Source organism: Amphiura filiformis, chromosome 6 (assembly GCF_039555335.1).
Source record: "Amphiura filiformis chromosome 6, Afil_fr2py, whole genome shotgun sequence".
In the NCBI taxonomy this organism is placed as follows: domain Eukaryota; kingdom Metazoa; phylum Echinodermata; class Ophiuroidea; order Amphilepidida; family Amphiuridae; genus Amphiura; species Amphiura filiformis.
The window spans coordinates 40,508,028-40,521,328 of NC_092633.1; the positions used below are offsets into that span (position 1 = coordinate 40,508,028).

Here is a 13,301-nt window from a genome sequence, read left to right on the forward strand (position 1 = left end):
TCACTAGGAGATATTGTAACGTCCTCAACTAGCAAAGAAATAGGATACATGTGGTGTTTGAGATGTGGTGATGTTATAACCATAAACTCTGTCTTGTCATCGTTTAGCTTGAGCATGTTGTTATTCATCCAGTTCTTTATGGACTTGATGCATTCAGAGAGCCGGTGAAGCGAAGAAGCTGTGGAAACATGATCTTTTGGGTTAAAGCCAACATAAAGTTGTATGTCATCGGCATACATATGATACAATACATCACTTCCGGGTCAAAGGTCACGTAACGTCACTTCCGGTGCACCCCTTGCACCCCTGCACCCCCTATCCTAGAGGGACGTCTTATACTACTAGCCTTGATTGTATCCGTTTGTCTGCAATGCGAGTGCATCACGCCACGCCGCACAGCAGCAAGCGATATGACAGTATAAAACCAGCATAAGGTCCGTATGCACAAAACAAGTGAGACCAGGTCTATTTTTAGATCTAGTCTAAGCATGCAGGTTAGAATTAGGGAAGGATTCTTTTACTCTTTTTTCCCTCCATTACTTCTAGTAAAGTCAAAATGTTAAGCTGCCGCCATCTAATATGTATTTGCCTTTAATATGGACCTTTTCGAGCATTATTACTTCTGAATTATATGTCCAAACTATATAAAACTATACATATTTGGAAAGGAAATGAGTCAAGAAATCCGATGATGAATTTTTGAACAAATCACAAAAAATCACTTTTTTACCCCAATTGTTTTGTGACAAGATAAAGAAAAATCGGTTCGGAGTAAAAAATTTTAGTTAGCTTTTCATGAAGAAGAGACATGAACTTAGGGAATTAAGGGTTTTTATATTTTTTTGAAATTCGTCTCTTTTTTCGAAATATTGAAGAAAACATGTGAAAAATAGCAATTTTGTCACTCTATTAAGCTAAAAATTGCACAAAATGGTATATATTTTTGTCTAAAACAAAACAAAAAATGAAAAACCTTCCCTAGACTTTGATGTGCTCTAAACTATAGTGCATAAAGTTTTCCTTTTTCTTGCATATTTTTTGAGTTATCTTGTCACAAAAAAATTCGGGGAAAAAGTGCATTTTTGTAATTTTTTCAAAAATCTGACGTCATCATGGGATTCCTTGACTCATTTCCTTTTCAAAAATGTATAGTTTTATATACTTAGGACATACAATTCAGAAATAATGTTGCTCAAAAAGGTCCATGTTCTCTCCCCTTACTCTGGCCTTAACAGGATCTATAGTAAAAGTTTCTTTCTATAGTAATAATCTCCATAGCCAGACCAGGTATAAAATCAGACTTTGGTTTAACTTGTTTTGTGCATACGGACCTAAGAGTCTAAAGTTCACATACCAACAGGTGAGACTTTGATTTTCAAGTACCTTGAAATGATATTGTCTTCCACAGGGGGTTGGTGGATTTCAACAGGAATAGCCCGTTAGGTTTGCAAGGTCACCCGCTGTTGAACGGCATCACCATTTTATATTTATCACCATGTACTAGACGTTTCCATTTTTATAGCTAGCATTACACAACATGGTGTGATACCAATATTAAGTGTCTTCCCTGGAGTGGCTAATCCTAGAAAACTGTATATTCCGGAATAGAGTTACACAATGGCTACCAAACTATTGCTTGTAATTCTCACAGTTTGCCTCTTTTCCATGGTATCCTGTAGTAACATTCTCCTTGTACCAGTACTCGGCGAAGGCAGTCACTACCATGTGATGCTCAAATTGGGCAGGGAATTGATGGTACGTGAACATAACATTACAATGCTCGTACCGGATCGTTATGGGCCTCTTATTACGTCATCTCAAAACCCTACAGAGCGGGCTATTAAATACATATTTTTCCCGTCAGTGATTAAACTTGCTGATTATCGTGATATAATGGCAAGCGCGACAGCAGCGGGATTACAAGGCAGGTATGTGCAATGGATTTTGGAAATTTCGAGAGGAAAAAACAACTTTATTCAAAAACAATATGATGAGTGTCGCGATTTGTTACTAAACCAAGATATTCTTTCAACACTACGTGATTCAAACTTTGATATATCAGTGGTTGACGCAAACGGTAACTGCCCAATTTTCCAATATCTACGACAGTATGTGGGCATTCCATATATTGGTTTGTCTGCTATAATAACAATACCATTTCCTGCCCTCTTAACAACCCGTACGCCTACAAATCCTGCATACATGCCAGAAGTTACTTCTGGTTTTGATCACGTGATGCCATTTTCAGAACGATTAATAAACTTTGCAGCGTGTTTATTTTACGTTGTTGTATACAACATGGTAGATCCGTCAAAGGAACTGAGAGTTCAGCACGAACTTGATTCTTCTATATCTTGTGAGGACGCAGAACTTATGTTGATCAACACAAATTTTGTTCTGGATTTTCCGAGACCGTTGTTGCCTAATACCAAAACAGTAGGAGGCTTAACATCAGGACCAGTACGCCCTCTGGTGGCGGTGAGTTATAAATCTTACCGAAACTACTAATTTAAACATGTTAAACATGAGTTCAAACAGTCATTCAACACAAACATAATTAAGACTAACCTCAATATTTAGACGTGACTACACACGTCCTCATCGGTAGAACTCCAGAGATGTTGTGAAGGATTTGCTTCACGATTGACCTGAGATCACCTTAAGATGAATCTCGAAGTCCTGGTCACGATTGAGTTGCGGCGAGTGTTTCCTGATTTTATGGCTTCCTTCACTAAGCTCTTTGTTTAGCTCTTTGTCCCAATCTATGGATTGGCATGTGTCAGTGTTGTGTTCTGTGACTGCCGAGGTTCTGCTGGGCGCAGTAGATTTGTGAGGAAAGCTATAAAAATCAGAAGATACTGGTCGCAACTCAACCGTGACCAGCACCTCGATATCCCGATACTTTACGTTTCATTTATTCGGCCTAAGGTTATTTAAGGTTATTAAAGGTTATTAATTATTTTAAACTGTTGTGATTTGGTAGTTCACAGCATCTTACGAATGGTAGTGAGCTTTGGCAAAAACTGCATTGCCCAATTCATAGCGAGTGTGTAGAAGAATTAAAATATCACAGATACACTTTTTAGGTGCTGCGGTTCTTGAGTTACGTTGTAAAGAGGGCTGAAACAACAACACTTTTGTAAAACGTACATAACTCATTAACAACAATAAATTAAGCAAGTTTACAAAGTATACGATTTGTAGAATGAAATTTTGCAAAACATCAAGGTGTTATTTTTCAATAATATATTGATCTAGATAATGAAAATCGACTTTTAGGTTGCTTCGATCAACAATACCTCGTCTGCCCTTAATCGTGAAATCAAGTCTTACACAGCATCTCTGGAGTTCTCCTGATGAGGGCGTGTATCTTCACGTCGAAATATTGAGGTTAGTTTATTCGATTTTAAGGATTCAATCAAACTTATTAATTTCAGTCAATGTCTTATCACTTGACCTCAAAATGGCTGCCATTTGCACTATACAGGTTAAAAATCATCAACAAACATGTTTTGACATCTTTATATGCTACAAATGCCACCCTTTTCGCCCAAAATGTATAAACAAAATATACAAACTGATCAATTTCAGTCAATGTCTCATCACTTGACCTTGAAATATTCAAAATACCCATCCTCTTCGGGCCCTGTGGCCCATAAGGCTGCAAGTCTGCTCCTCCAGCTGTCCCTTTCTCTAGCTACTGGCTTGGCCTCGCTCCATGACCTCCACCCTAATTTCTTCCTTTCTTTTTCCACTGTCCGCGTCCATGATTTCTTAGGGCGACCAACTTTCCTTCTGCCTTCTGGAGCCCAGGAAAGTGCTGTCACATGGCCAATCCATTTCCACCTCCTTCTTTTTACTTCTTTACTTGTCCTGTTCATTTTGGTTTTATTTATTAGGTCACTGTTTGATATGACATATGGTCATCTAATCTTCAGTATTCTCCTGTGACATTTGAATTGAAAAGTATCCAAATTCCTGTTATCACTATTATTGATTTTCCAGGTTTCACAGCCGTATAATAAACGGTTCCAAAAAAGTAAGTCCCCCTAAGACATTTTAGTATAATCCAAAAAGGGCTTGATCAATTCTCTTGTTTTAAAGTTTGGAACATAGACTGATTAGTTGCATCAAGTGGACGGGTTTTGTTGCTTCTTTTTATCATCTTCATTGCAAAATGCAGCCATTTATAAAATTTTCGGCCAAAACAAAGTTGCATTTTACTTCATAGGCTTTTTATGCTTCAATTTGTGTTTGAGAACTTTTTTCCCACTAAGTGAGTAACTTATTCAAAAAGAAGCATAATTGAATTTAATTAAATTATAGCTTTTCCTGATCTAGGTGGCACATATTCAAAAACAGTTTTTATGGTTCAGTGAATAAATTAAAATGAATGCTGCATCTTATTAATGTCTTTCAATAATGAATAGGCTCTCCTTCATGTGAGATGGCTTCCAAGCATCGTTCTTCTCTGCTGTTGGTTAAGCTGGTTCCCCGCATGCTGCAAAGTCCTTTAAGGTGGTGTTGTCCCTCACTTGTCTGCTTGTAAAAAGTTGAGTCTTGATAACGGCCACCCATATAAATGTTTTTGAACAATTCAAGGAATGACCAATAAAACAAGTGTATAGGGATCCAGCATAAAAGATCTAACCATGATCTACATTGGTTCAATTAATCCATAAACACAAGATTTATCTTTGAATTTACAGTTGCTGCCTTCCTAATAAATTTAATTAGAATGAAAAACCTGTTAAATTTACACATTTTAATTCATACAAAAAGTCAATTTAGAAAAGTGCAACTTTTGTTGATGAATAAAATTTAATAAATGGCTATATTGTTACTCACCGAACCATAAAACATGTTTGAAATGTGTAAAATTAATTCATGAAACAAAAAAAATAGAAACATTCCTTTTTGATTAATTTTCTTCAAGTGAAAGAGGTCTGAAACCAAAAGTCATGCATAAAAAGCCTATGTAGAAAAGTGCAGCTTTTTTTAGCCGAAAATTTTATAAACGGCTGTATTTCTCAGTGAAGATGATAAAAAATAGCAACAAAATTCCATTCACTTAAGGGGTACTACACCCATTGATTTTTTTGCATTTTTTGCATTTTGTGAAGAAATTACAAAAAAATTGGACAAAGTGGTATGCAAAATGAAGGGCAAATCTTCTCGTTTTATTGGTGGTATCGGTATCAATGTAGCTTACATGCTTTTACAGATAGAAGCCAAAAGGAGGTACATCACTGATGATTTAAATTCACTTCATTTTGGAAAGCTTACTATCAACGGATTTCGTTAAAATTTTGGATATGTGTTGCTAACACATTAGGGAAATAAAGTTGATATGTAAAATGGGAATAAGTGGTTCCTGATTTCTTTTATGACTTCATGAACTTGGTGCTCCACAACTATCAAAAAGGAACTGGTTAAAATGCTTCTATTTTCAATGTTGAGCTATATTTTGCATTTTTAACTTGCGACATTATTGCACTGAAACTTAATTAAGCCATAGGTAACAGGTTACAACAACCATACTACAGCAATGATGAAAAAAAATTGTATTTCTTGTCACCTATACAACCATATTGGGTAGTTTTCCGTAAGCTTAAGTTTTGTGATTTTGGTAACTATTTTATATTTATTTGTGAAATCCGTCTCAACTAGGCATTCTAAATTGTACTCACCATTTACATCCCAAGGTATATTAGTATATCCACCATGCACTTCTCGATATATATCCAGTTAAAGACAGAATATCAAAATTATGCCTCATATGATATCACAGACTCTCACATGTGTATTCAAAATTGATGCTTAAATTTGACCTGAACCAATTGACCTATAACCTGACATACGGTGACCTAATAGCCTTTTCTTCTCCTAACAACTAATGAGTATGCATCCATTGTATAAGTGTTTATTTAATTTATTCAGTGTTATATCATGGTAGGTATTTTGCATGCACCACTATAGATTTTCTATAGAGAGTATAACAAAGGATTTAATGTATTCTATTCATGTACCCTACTTGAACATTTTCAAAAGAATAAATTATGGTTTGTTATGAAACACAGATCTGAGTTACTAGGTTACAGTAAACAAAAAATATATAGGGCTAAAATGACTTACTAAAATTGTTGAAATTCACTTTATATGTAGATATATTTTATAAGTTCAGGACATGAGGTGATAAACATATATATGTACTTAATAAATTTGCAAGAAAAAAAAGAAGAGGGGTACTGATGAAAATCGGGGTATTATATCGCCTTAATGCATAACTAATCAGCCTATGTTCCAAACTTTAAAACATGAGAATTGATCAAGCCGTTTTTGGATTATACCAACAATTCTTAGGGGGGGGGGGGACTTATTTTTTTGGAACCGTTTAATGACATTACCACAGATTTGTACAGCTTCAGTTTGGTTCCTAAAGTGAGCTTGCTTGCATTCCAGATTTGTTTGAGCTTCATGAATGATCCTTTTTCCTCATGTCTTCACTCCCTCCTCCGTTGGTTGCTGACATTTGCACCTAGGTGCACATATACTTTTCTACCTCATTTAGTTGCTGGCCTGCTAAGACTATCCTGGTGTTGGATTTGCTGTTTATTCTAAGCACTTAAACCAGTTCTTGCTGTAAATTCACCTAGCTTGCCTTATCCTGCATGCTTTGGATGGTAGATGATAGAAGAGCTATATCATCCTCTGTTGCATGTTTCATAATCCAATCAACCACAATCAAGACAATAAAGCCAGACATTACATTTCCTTGCCTCACACCGCTTTTCACCTTGAACCATTCTGACTCCTCCCTTCATCTAATACTGCGCACGCGCTATCTTCATACAAGATCTGGATCATTCTTATTATCTTTGATGGAATTCCATAGCTAGCAATAATTTTCCACAGGCTTTCTCGGTGTAAGGAGTCAAACGCTTCCAAATACTTTGCTTGGGACAGAAGTCAACGTAATGCCTCGCCAATTTCCACATTCTGTCAGATCTCCCTTCTTTGGTAACTTGACAATCAAGAGCCCCTGCCTCTAATTGCTGTCGCTAAGATCTGAGTAAATCCTGTGAAGAGCAAATTACGTTTTCTTCAGGCAAATTCAGTACGTTCTCTTATGTGGGAGATTAAGGTTATGTCTTCCATACGGAGTGAATTGATTTCAGCTGGAATTGCTTAGTGGCTTGACCGACTGAAGTGTACATTTATGAAATGACTCGAATCAACACTACTTTTCAGGCACAAAGACTCGACTTGACTCAACTCAACTCGAGCCTATCCCAAAATACTCCACTTGACTCGAGACAAGTAGCACAAAGCAGGTACTATTACTTTGACGTCATGTCTCAGGGTGTTACTTTAACGCACAAATCACGCGTATTTACGCGTTCAAGCACTTTTCGTACCCCTTCAAATGCAGAGTGAAAAGTCAAACGCGTACAAAGTTTTGAAAGTGTACGCGTTTATATACATGTAGGAAAACCCAATATGTTCATCTGGTAGTGATATTATGAGAAAAAACCATGGGATTATGGCCGTACATTATGGTCGTTGATTGATATAAATAAACGAAACATTGTGGAATGACTTTATTAGTGTTTCAAAATCAATTCTTAATATTTTTCATAAGTGAAAAAAATGGAGAAGAAAGTTGTTGGTCGCCCCACAGCGTCACTGTTACGTGGTTTACTCGCAAGAAATATTCTGGAATATAGTCCGTGATCTTGCACAATGGCAACGAAACTATTGCTTGTAACGATTCACCTCTTTTTCATGATATCATGTACCATCATCTGGTGAAGGCAGCCACTACCATGTGATGCTAAAAGTTGCTGAGGAGTTGTAAACATAACGTTACGATGCTGGTAGCACATCGCCATGATGATCTTATTACGTCATCTCAAAACACTAGAGAGCGGGCTATTAACTACATTTTCTACCCCTGAATCCTCAAACTTGGTGAATACCGTGACATTATGACAGGTATGGTATCAGCAGGACTACAAGGCAGATACATTAATTGGATTTTGGAAATATCGAGTGGAAAACTGCTTTTTGCTATAGCACGTTAAAGAAGAAACGAAAACAAAAAAGTAATTTCAAACCCCTTGGATTTGAACCTTAGATCCCTCGAACCTTAGACTCTAAAGTTTCTCCAAGCACCACATTCCATTGCTTGTGAGTTCTTTAACTGGCATCCTCAGGATGTGTCTGAGGAAGCGAAGTTAACGCTGCCTTATTAGGATGATGAGAGGCTGGGTGTCAGTCAGTTTTTCTCTTTTGCTTCTTTTAGGGATCGCCAGGGGGTGTCGCACCCCCACACCACCATGGCGACTGCCCTGCTTTCTTTCTTTCTTTCTTTTTCTTTCTTTCTTTCTTTCTTTCTTTCTTTCTTTCTTTCTTTCTTTCTTTCTTTCTTTCTTTCTTTCTTTCTTTCTTTCTTTCTTTCTTTCTTTCTTTCTTTCTTTCTTTCTTTCTTTCTTTCTTTCTTTCTTTCTTTCTTTCTTTCTTTCTTTTTTTTTTTTTCTTTCTCGAAATGAAACTTTAAAATAGGTCTTGTCGAACCTATTCTTCCTATTGTACTAAATTTAAATAGAAACCACTTAAAATTCACTCGATGATACCAAACGGCCATGTGAACCAGGATGTGACGACTGACCTCATTACTGTGTATATTACTTTTAGAACTGGACGGGACCGCCCGGAACCGGCGGGCAACCGGTGGTCGAGTTTTGATATGATCCCTTAACTTATTTTCCATGTCATCAGCACTGTTATACAGGGGGTGTTGAAAAGCCTGAATTAAGTTGCGATGGAGATCGATATTATTAATCAATGACAAATATTTGAAAGGACTTGTGCTTTTTTACCCGTATTACTATGTCAAATTAAGGGAAAGTAGGGTTGTCCTAGACGTGGTTATATCTGCTACAACTTTATAGTCACAGCCGGTATATTATTCTTGGGGTAAAGTGACAACTTTAGGCGATGAGTAGTGTTTGTAAGAATGAGAGTGATATGAGCATGTGAGAGCTTGGGTATACAACCAGATTAATAATAAATTAATCCCACTTTCGGGGCAAAGTCTTAAAAGGGATTCTATAGAGCATTATTGTTGTTTACAATATCTTTACAAAATTATAATAAGCATTGAGAGCTCTTAAAACTTTGTTATTTAAATGTATATTGATTCCTGTTTATACGTGCTTGCTATAAAATAACTATGTAAACTATGGAAAATTGTACAACAAATTCGAAGCGTCATAAAGGCATACATAAGACAAAGATATTAAAGTCATTTGTAGTTCACGACGTTATACCAAAATAAGCTAAAATAGGGCAATGCAAGTGTCACTCAGAGGATCAATATAACCTAATCTTAAAGGCAAAGTCCCCATTACCACACACATAAAATGGTAGTTTTAGTTGAGACTTATCACATTGGATTTTCTTATAGAAAACATTCTAAATGTCACACTACATTAAATTTTATTTATAAGTCTCAATGTTTTGAATGTTTAAAAAAATGGATGAAAACACCATATATTTGCACACAATACCAATGCAAGATATGGTCAACTGTGCCACATGTGTACAAAAGCCAGACATACCAAGGTCAGAAACCCCATTGGGTTATGGGAATGTCTTTATAACTTGCGTTGGGTTAATAGTGTTGTTACACAAATTGCACAGTATGTAGATGATTCTTTTAGAAATGTTATGATACCAAACATGCCTATGTGGTTATGACCTTTTGGCACAAAATTAACGGATATCTACCGTACCGTAAAACCCACTTTTATAAACGCAAAATAAGTCTTGTCATTTGAGACGTGATAACACGATATAACGTGTTGTCGTTTGAAAATTTGTTTTGTTTAATTTTGCTGTGTTTGTTTGTTTGATTGTTTGTTTGTTTGTTTTCAATGCGTAATCTTCATTTTCTGTTTTATCTGGATTTTATATGGAAACTGCTTTTAAGGTATTTTCTGAGGATTCGATGAACAAATTGTAAGCGGTACGTTGTTCTCCATTGAAAAACGACGTAGGCCTACTGATCGTCTTGGGCTTTTCGCCACCGCTCTTCGTATGACATCGATGTTTGTAGCCGATCTTTTAGATCATTAACAGATCCAGTTGATAGGAATTTCTGCACTAGTTGCTGGATTTTATTTCGGCTGGGTGCATAATTTGCATTAAAATGTTCCTTAAACTTTGCTTGAGTGAGTTTGTCCGACTTTGCCATACGATCAGAATCCGTTGATCTATAGAAAATTCATCTTCACTTCAACTGTTTTAAAGTAATATTGTTAATATATATACTAATTATAATTTAAAACAGCAGTCACGCTTACGCTAGTCCATGTAATCCATGAATGCTCATACCTAAATGTAGCGTGTGCAGTGAGTGAACCAACTCTATTGCTCAGGGAAGCACGTCGTTCATGTGCTTGAACAAATAACATATGAGCTTGCTTTTGTGGGTTTCAGACACACATACATACAGTCGCACAGTAAGGTCACGGGGTCATCAATAATGCTGTTTTTGGTATCAAAATAATTCTAACAGATCACTCTATGTGAATATGTTATCCATTTTAGTATGAAGTAGGAAATGCTTGAGATATGGCAAATTCACAATGTTAAGTTACTTTTGGGACACGCGATACATCCTCTGAGTGTCGATATAATTCGTTTTATTTTAATGTAATCCAAGATAGAATAAAAATGATAAGTGTAATTATTGTAATTATTGTATCTGGTACCGTATTCTAATATTACCTAAAAACAAAGTATTTATATATCGAACACGTCTGCGGAAGGCGTTGCTCTACTTCAATTATTTAACCCAAATAAATATTATCAGAACAAGACTTTACTTTTTCATGAACAAAACGAATTCCCAAGATCATTAAAATTGTGGATTATGAAACGATAATATAGTGATTAGGGTTATTATTATAAATTTAGTCGAAGCAGCAGAGGTAAAAATAGGAATGTTTCAGATTTATTTTTATCATTTTATTGTTTATATACGCAGAAGTTTGATGCGCGTCGCGCCGCACAGTCACAAGCGTTGTGATAGTATGAAAACAACCAACAGTCTAAAGTTCACATACCAGGTTAGACTTTGATATCCTTCACCATGCACCGGGACCATGCACTAGGCAATAGCCTATTCCAGTTGAAATCCATAAACCTGATAAGGGTGACATAACTTTAATCCTTAATGATAATAAGATATTGTTTTCCACAGGGGGTGTATGATTTTAACTGGAATAGCCCGTTAGGTTTGCAAGGTCGCCGGAGGTTGACCAGCACCATCACATTATATTTATCAACGTGTAGACATCGGAAACCTACTCTGTATTGGACGCATTAATGATACATGCGATGTAGACATTCTTGACGTTTCAGTTTCTGTCGCTAACATTACACCACATGGTCTGCTATCACTAAGTGTCTTCCCTGGAGTGGCTAATCCTAGAAAGCTAAATCTGTATATTCCGGAATAGAGTTCGTGATCTTACACAATGGCTACCAAACTATTGCTTGTAATTCTCTCATTTTGCCTCTTTTCCATGGCATCCTGTAGTAACATTCTCCTTGTACCACTACTCGGTGAAGGCAGTCACTACCATGTGATGCTCAAACTGGGCAGAGAGTTGATGGATCGTGGGCATAACATTGCAATGCTCGTGGCGGATCGTCATGAGCCTCTTATTATGTCATCTCAAAACCCTACAGAGCGAGCTATTAAATACATATTTTTTCCGTCAGTGCTCAAACTAGATGATTATCATGATATAATGGCAAATGTGACAACAGCGGGATTACAAGGCAGGTATGTGCAATGGATTTTGGAACTTTCGAGAGAAGAAAACAACTTCATGCAAAAACAATATAATGAGTGTCGCGATTTGTTTCTAAACCAAGATATTCTTTCAACACTACGTGATTCAAACTTTGATATATCAGTGGTTGACGCAAACGGTAACTGTCCAATTTTCCAATATTTACGACAGTATATGGGTATACCCTATGTTGGTTTGTCTGCTGTAATGACAATACCATTTCCTTCCCACTTAACAACTCGTACGCCTGCAAATCCTGCATACATGCCAGAATTTACTTCCGGCTTTGATCACGTGATGTCTTTTTCAGAACGATTGATAAATTTTGCAGCGGGTATATTTTATCTGGTTATATACAACAATATAGCTGACCCGTCAAAGGAATTGAGAGTTCAGCACGAAATTGATTCTTCCATAGCTTGTGAGGACGCAGAACTTATGTTGATCAACACACATTTTGCTCTGGATTTCCCGAGACCGTTGTTGCCTAATACCCAAACAGTAGGAGGCTTAACAGCAGGACCAGGACGTCCTCTAGCGGCTGTGAGTTATAAATCTACTAATCTAAACAGCGAGTAAAGTTCAACACAAAATATTCTATATAAGCAATAATTGAGACTAACTTCAATATTTCGACGTGAGGACACACTTCCTCATGAGAGAACTCCAGAGATACTGTGAAGGAATTAACTTTACGATTGACCTGAGATCACCGAGGTCCTGGTCACGGTTGAGTTGCAGCGAGTGTCTCCAGATTTGTATGGCTTCCTTCTCTATGTGTGGGTTTTCTCTGTTTTCTCTGTTTGGCACTTTGATATTGTACCAGATTCAGTGGCGAGTGTCCGTATTGTGTTTTATGACTACTGAGGGGATCTGCTGGGCGCAGTAGATTTGTGAGGGAAGCCATACAAATCAGGCCGATACTTAACCGTGACCAGGACTTCGAGATTCCGACACTTTATACTTCATTTATTCGACCTAAGTTCATCTCTGGTCAATCGTGAAGTCAAGTCCTTCACAACATCTCTGGAGTTTTTTCTGATAAGGACATATGTCTTCACGTCGAAATATTGAGGTAAGTCTCAATTATTGTTTGTATTAAATAGGTTTTTAGAGAGATTTTCTGAGAAATACTGATGCCATGGGAAAAAGGTGGAAGATGGTGGTCAGCAAATTTCAACCATATTTTGGCAATTTAATAAGTTTGGATAAGTGCTCATAATAATCAGTATAAAAAAATCTGCTATGCCCCCTCCTGGGAAATATGGGCCCCCTAAAATATGCCCCCCTAACACGTATTTCCCTGACTTGTAAAATGCCGTTTTATGCCATTTTTGAACAAATTTTGGCACCTAAGACAAGCATCTATGAAAGTAAATTTTCTACACATCTTCTTTCATCCTTTGTCTTTATCAAAAATATAAAACAACAAAT

The 13,301-nt window shown here is 36.7% G+C and overlaps 1 protein-coding gene across 2 annotated transcripts in view; it reads left to right on the top strand.

Moving 5' to 3' along the window:
• The window catches only part of LOC140155415 (UDP-glucuronosyltransferase 2B14-like), a 48,358-nt gene that overhangs the window by 18,442 nt on the left and 16,615 nt on the right, over nt 1-13,301 (top strand). The window contains exon 1 of one of the 2 annotated variants that reach the window (XM_072178259.1): nt 1,995-2,478. The exons of the other annotated variant lie outside the window; for it this stretch is intronic. Coding sequence (XP_072034360.1) covers nt 2,203-2,478 — 276 coding nt within the window. The 5' untranslated portion in view covers nt 1,995-2,202. Of the gene's footprint in view, nt 1-1,994; nt 2,479-13,301 lie in introns of those variants that run through there. 2 annotated transcript variants of the gene reach the window in all.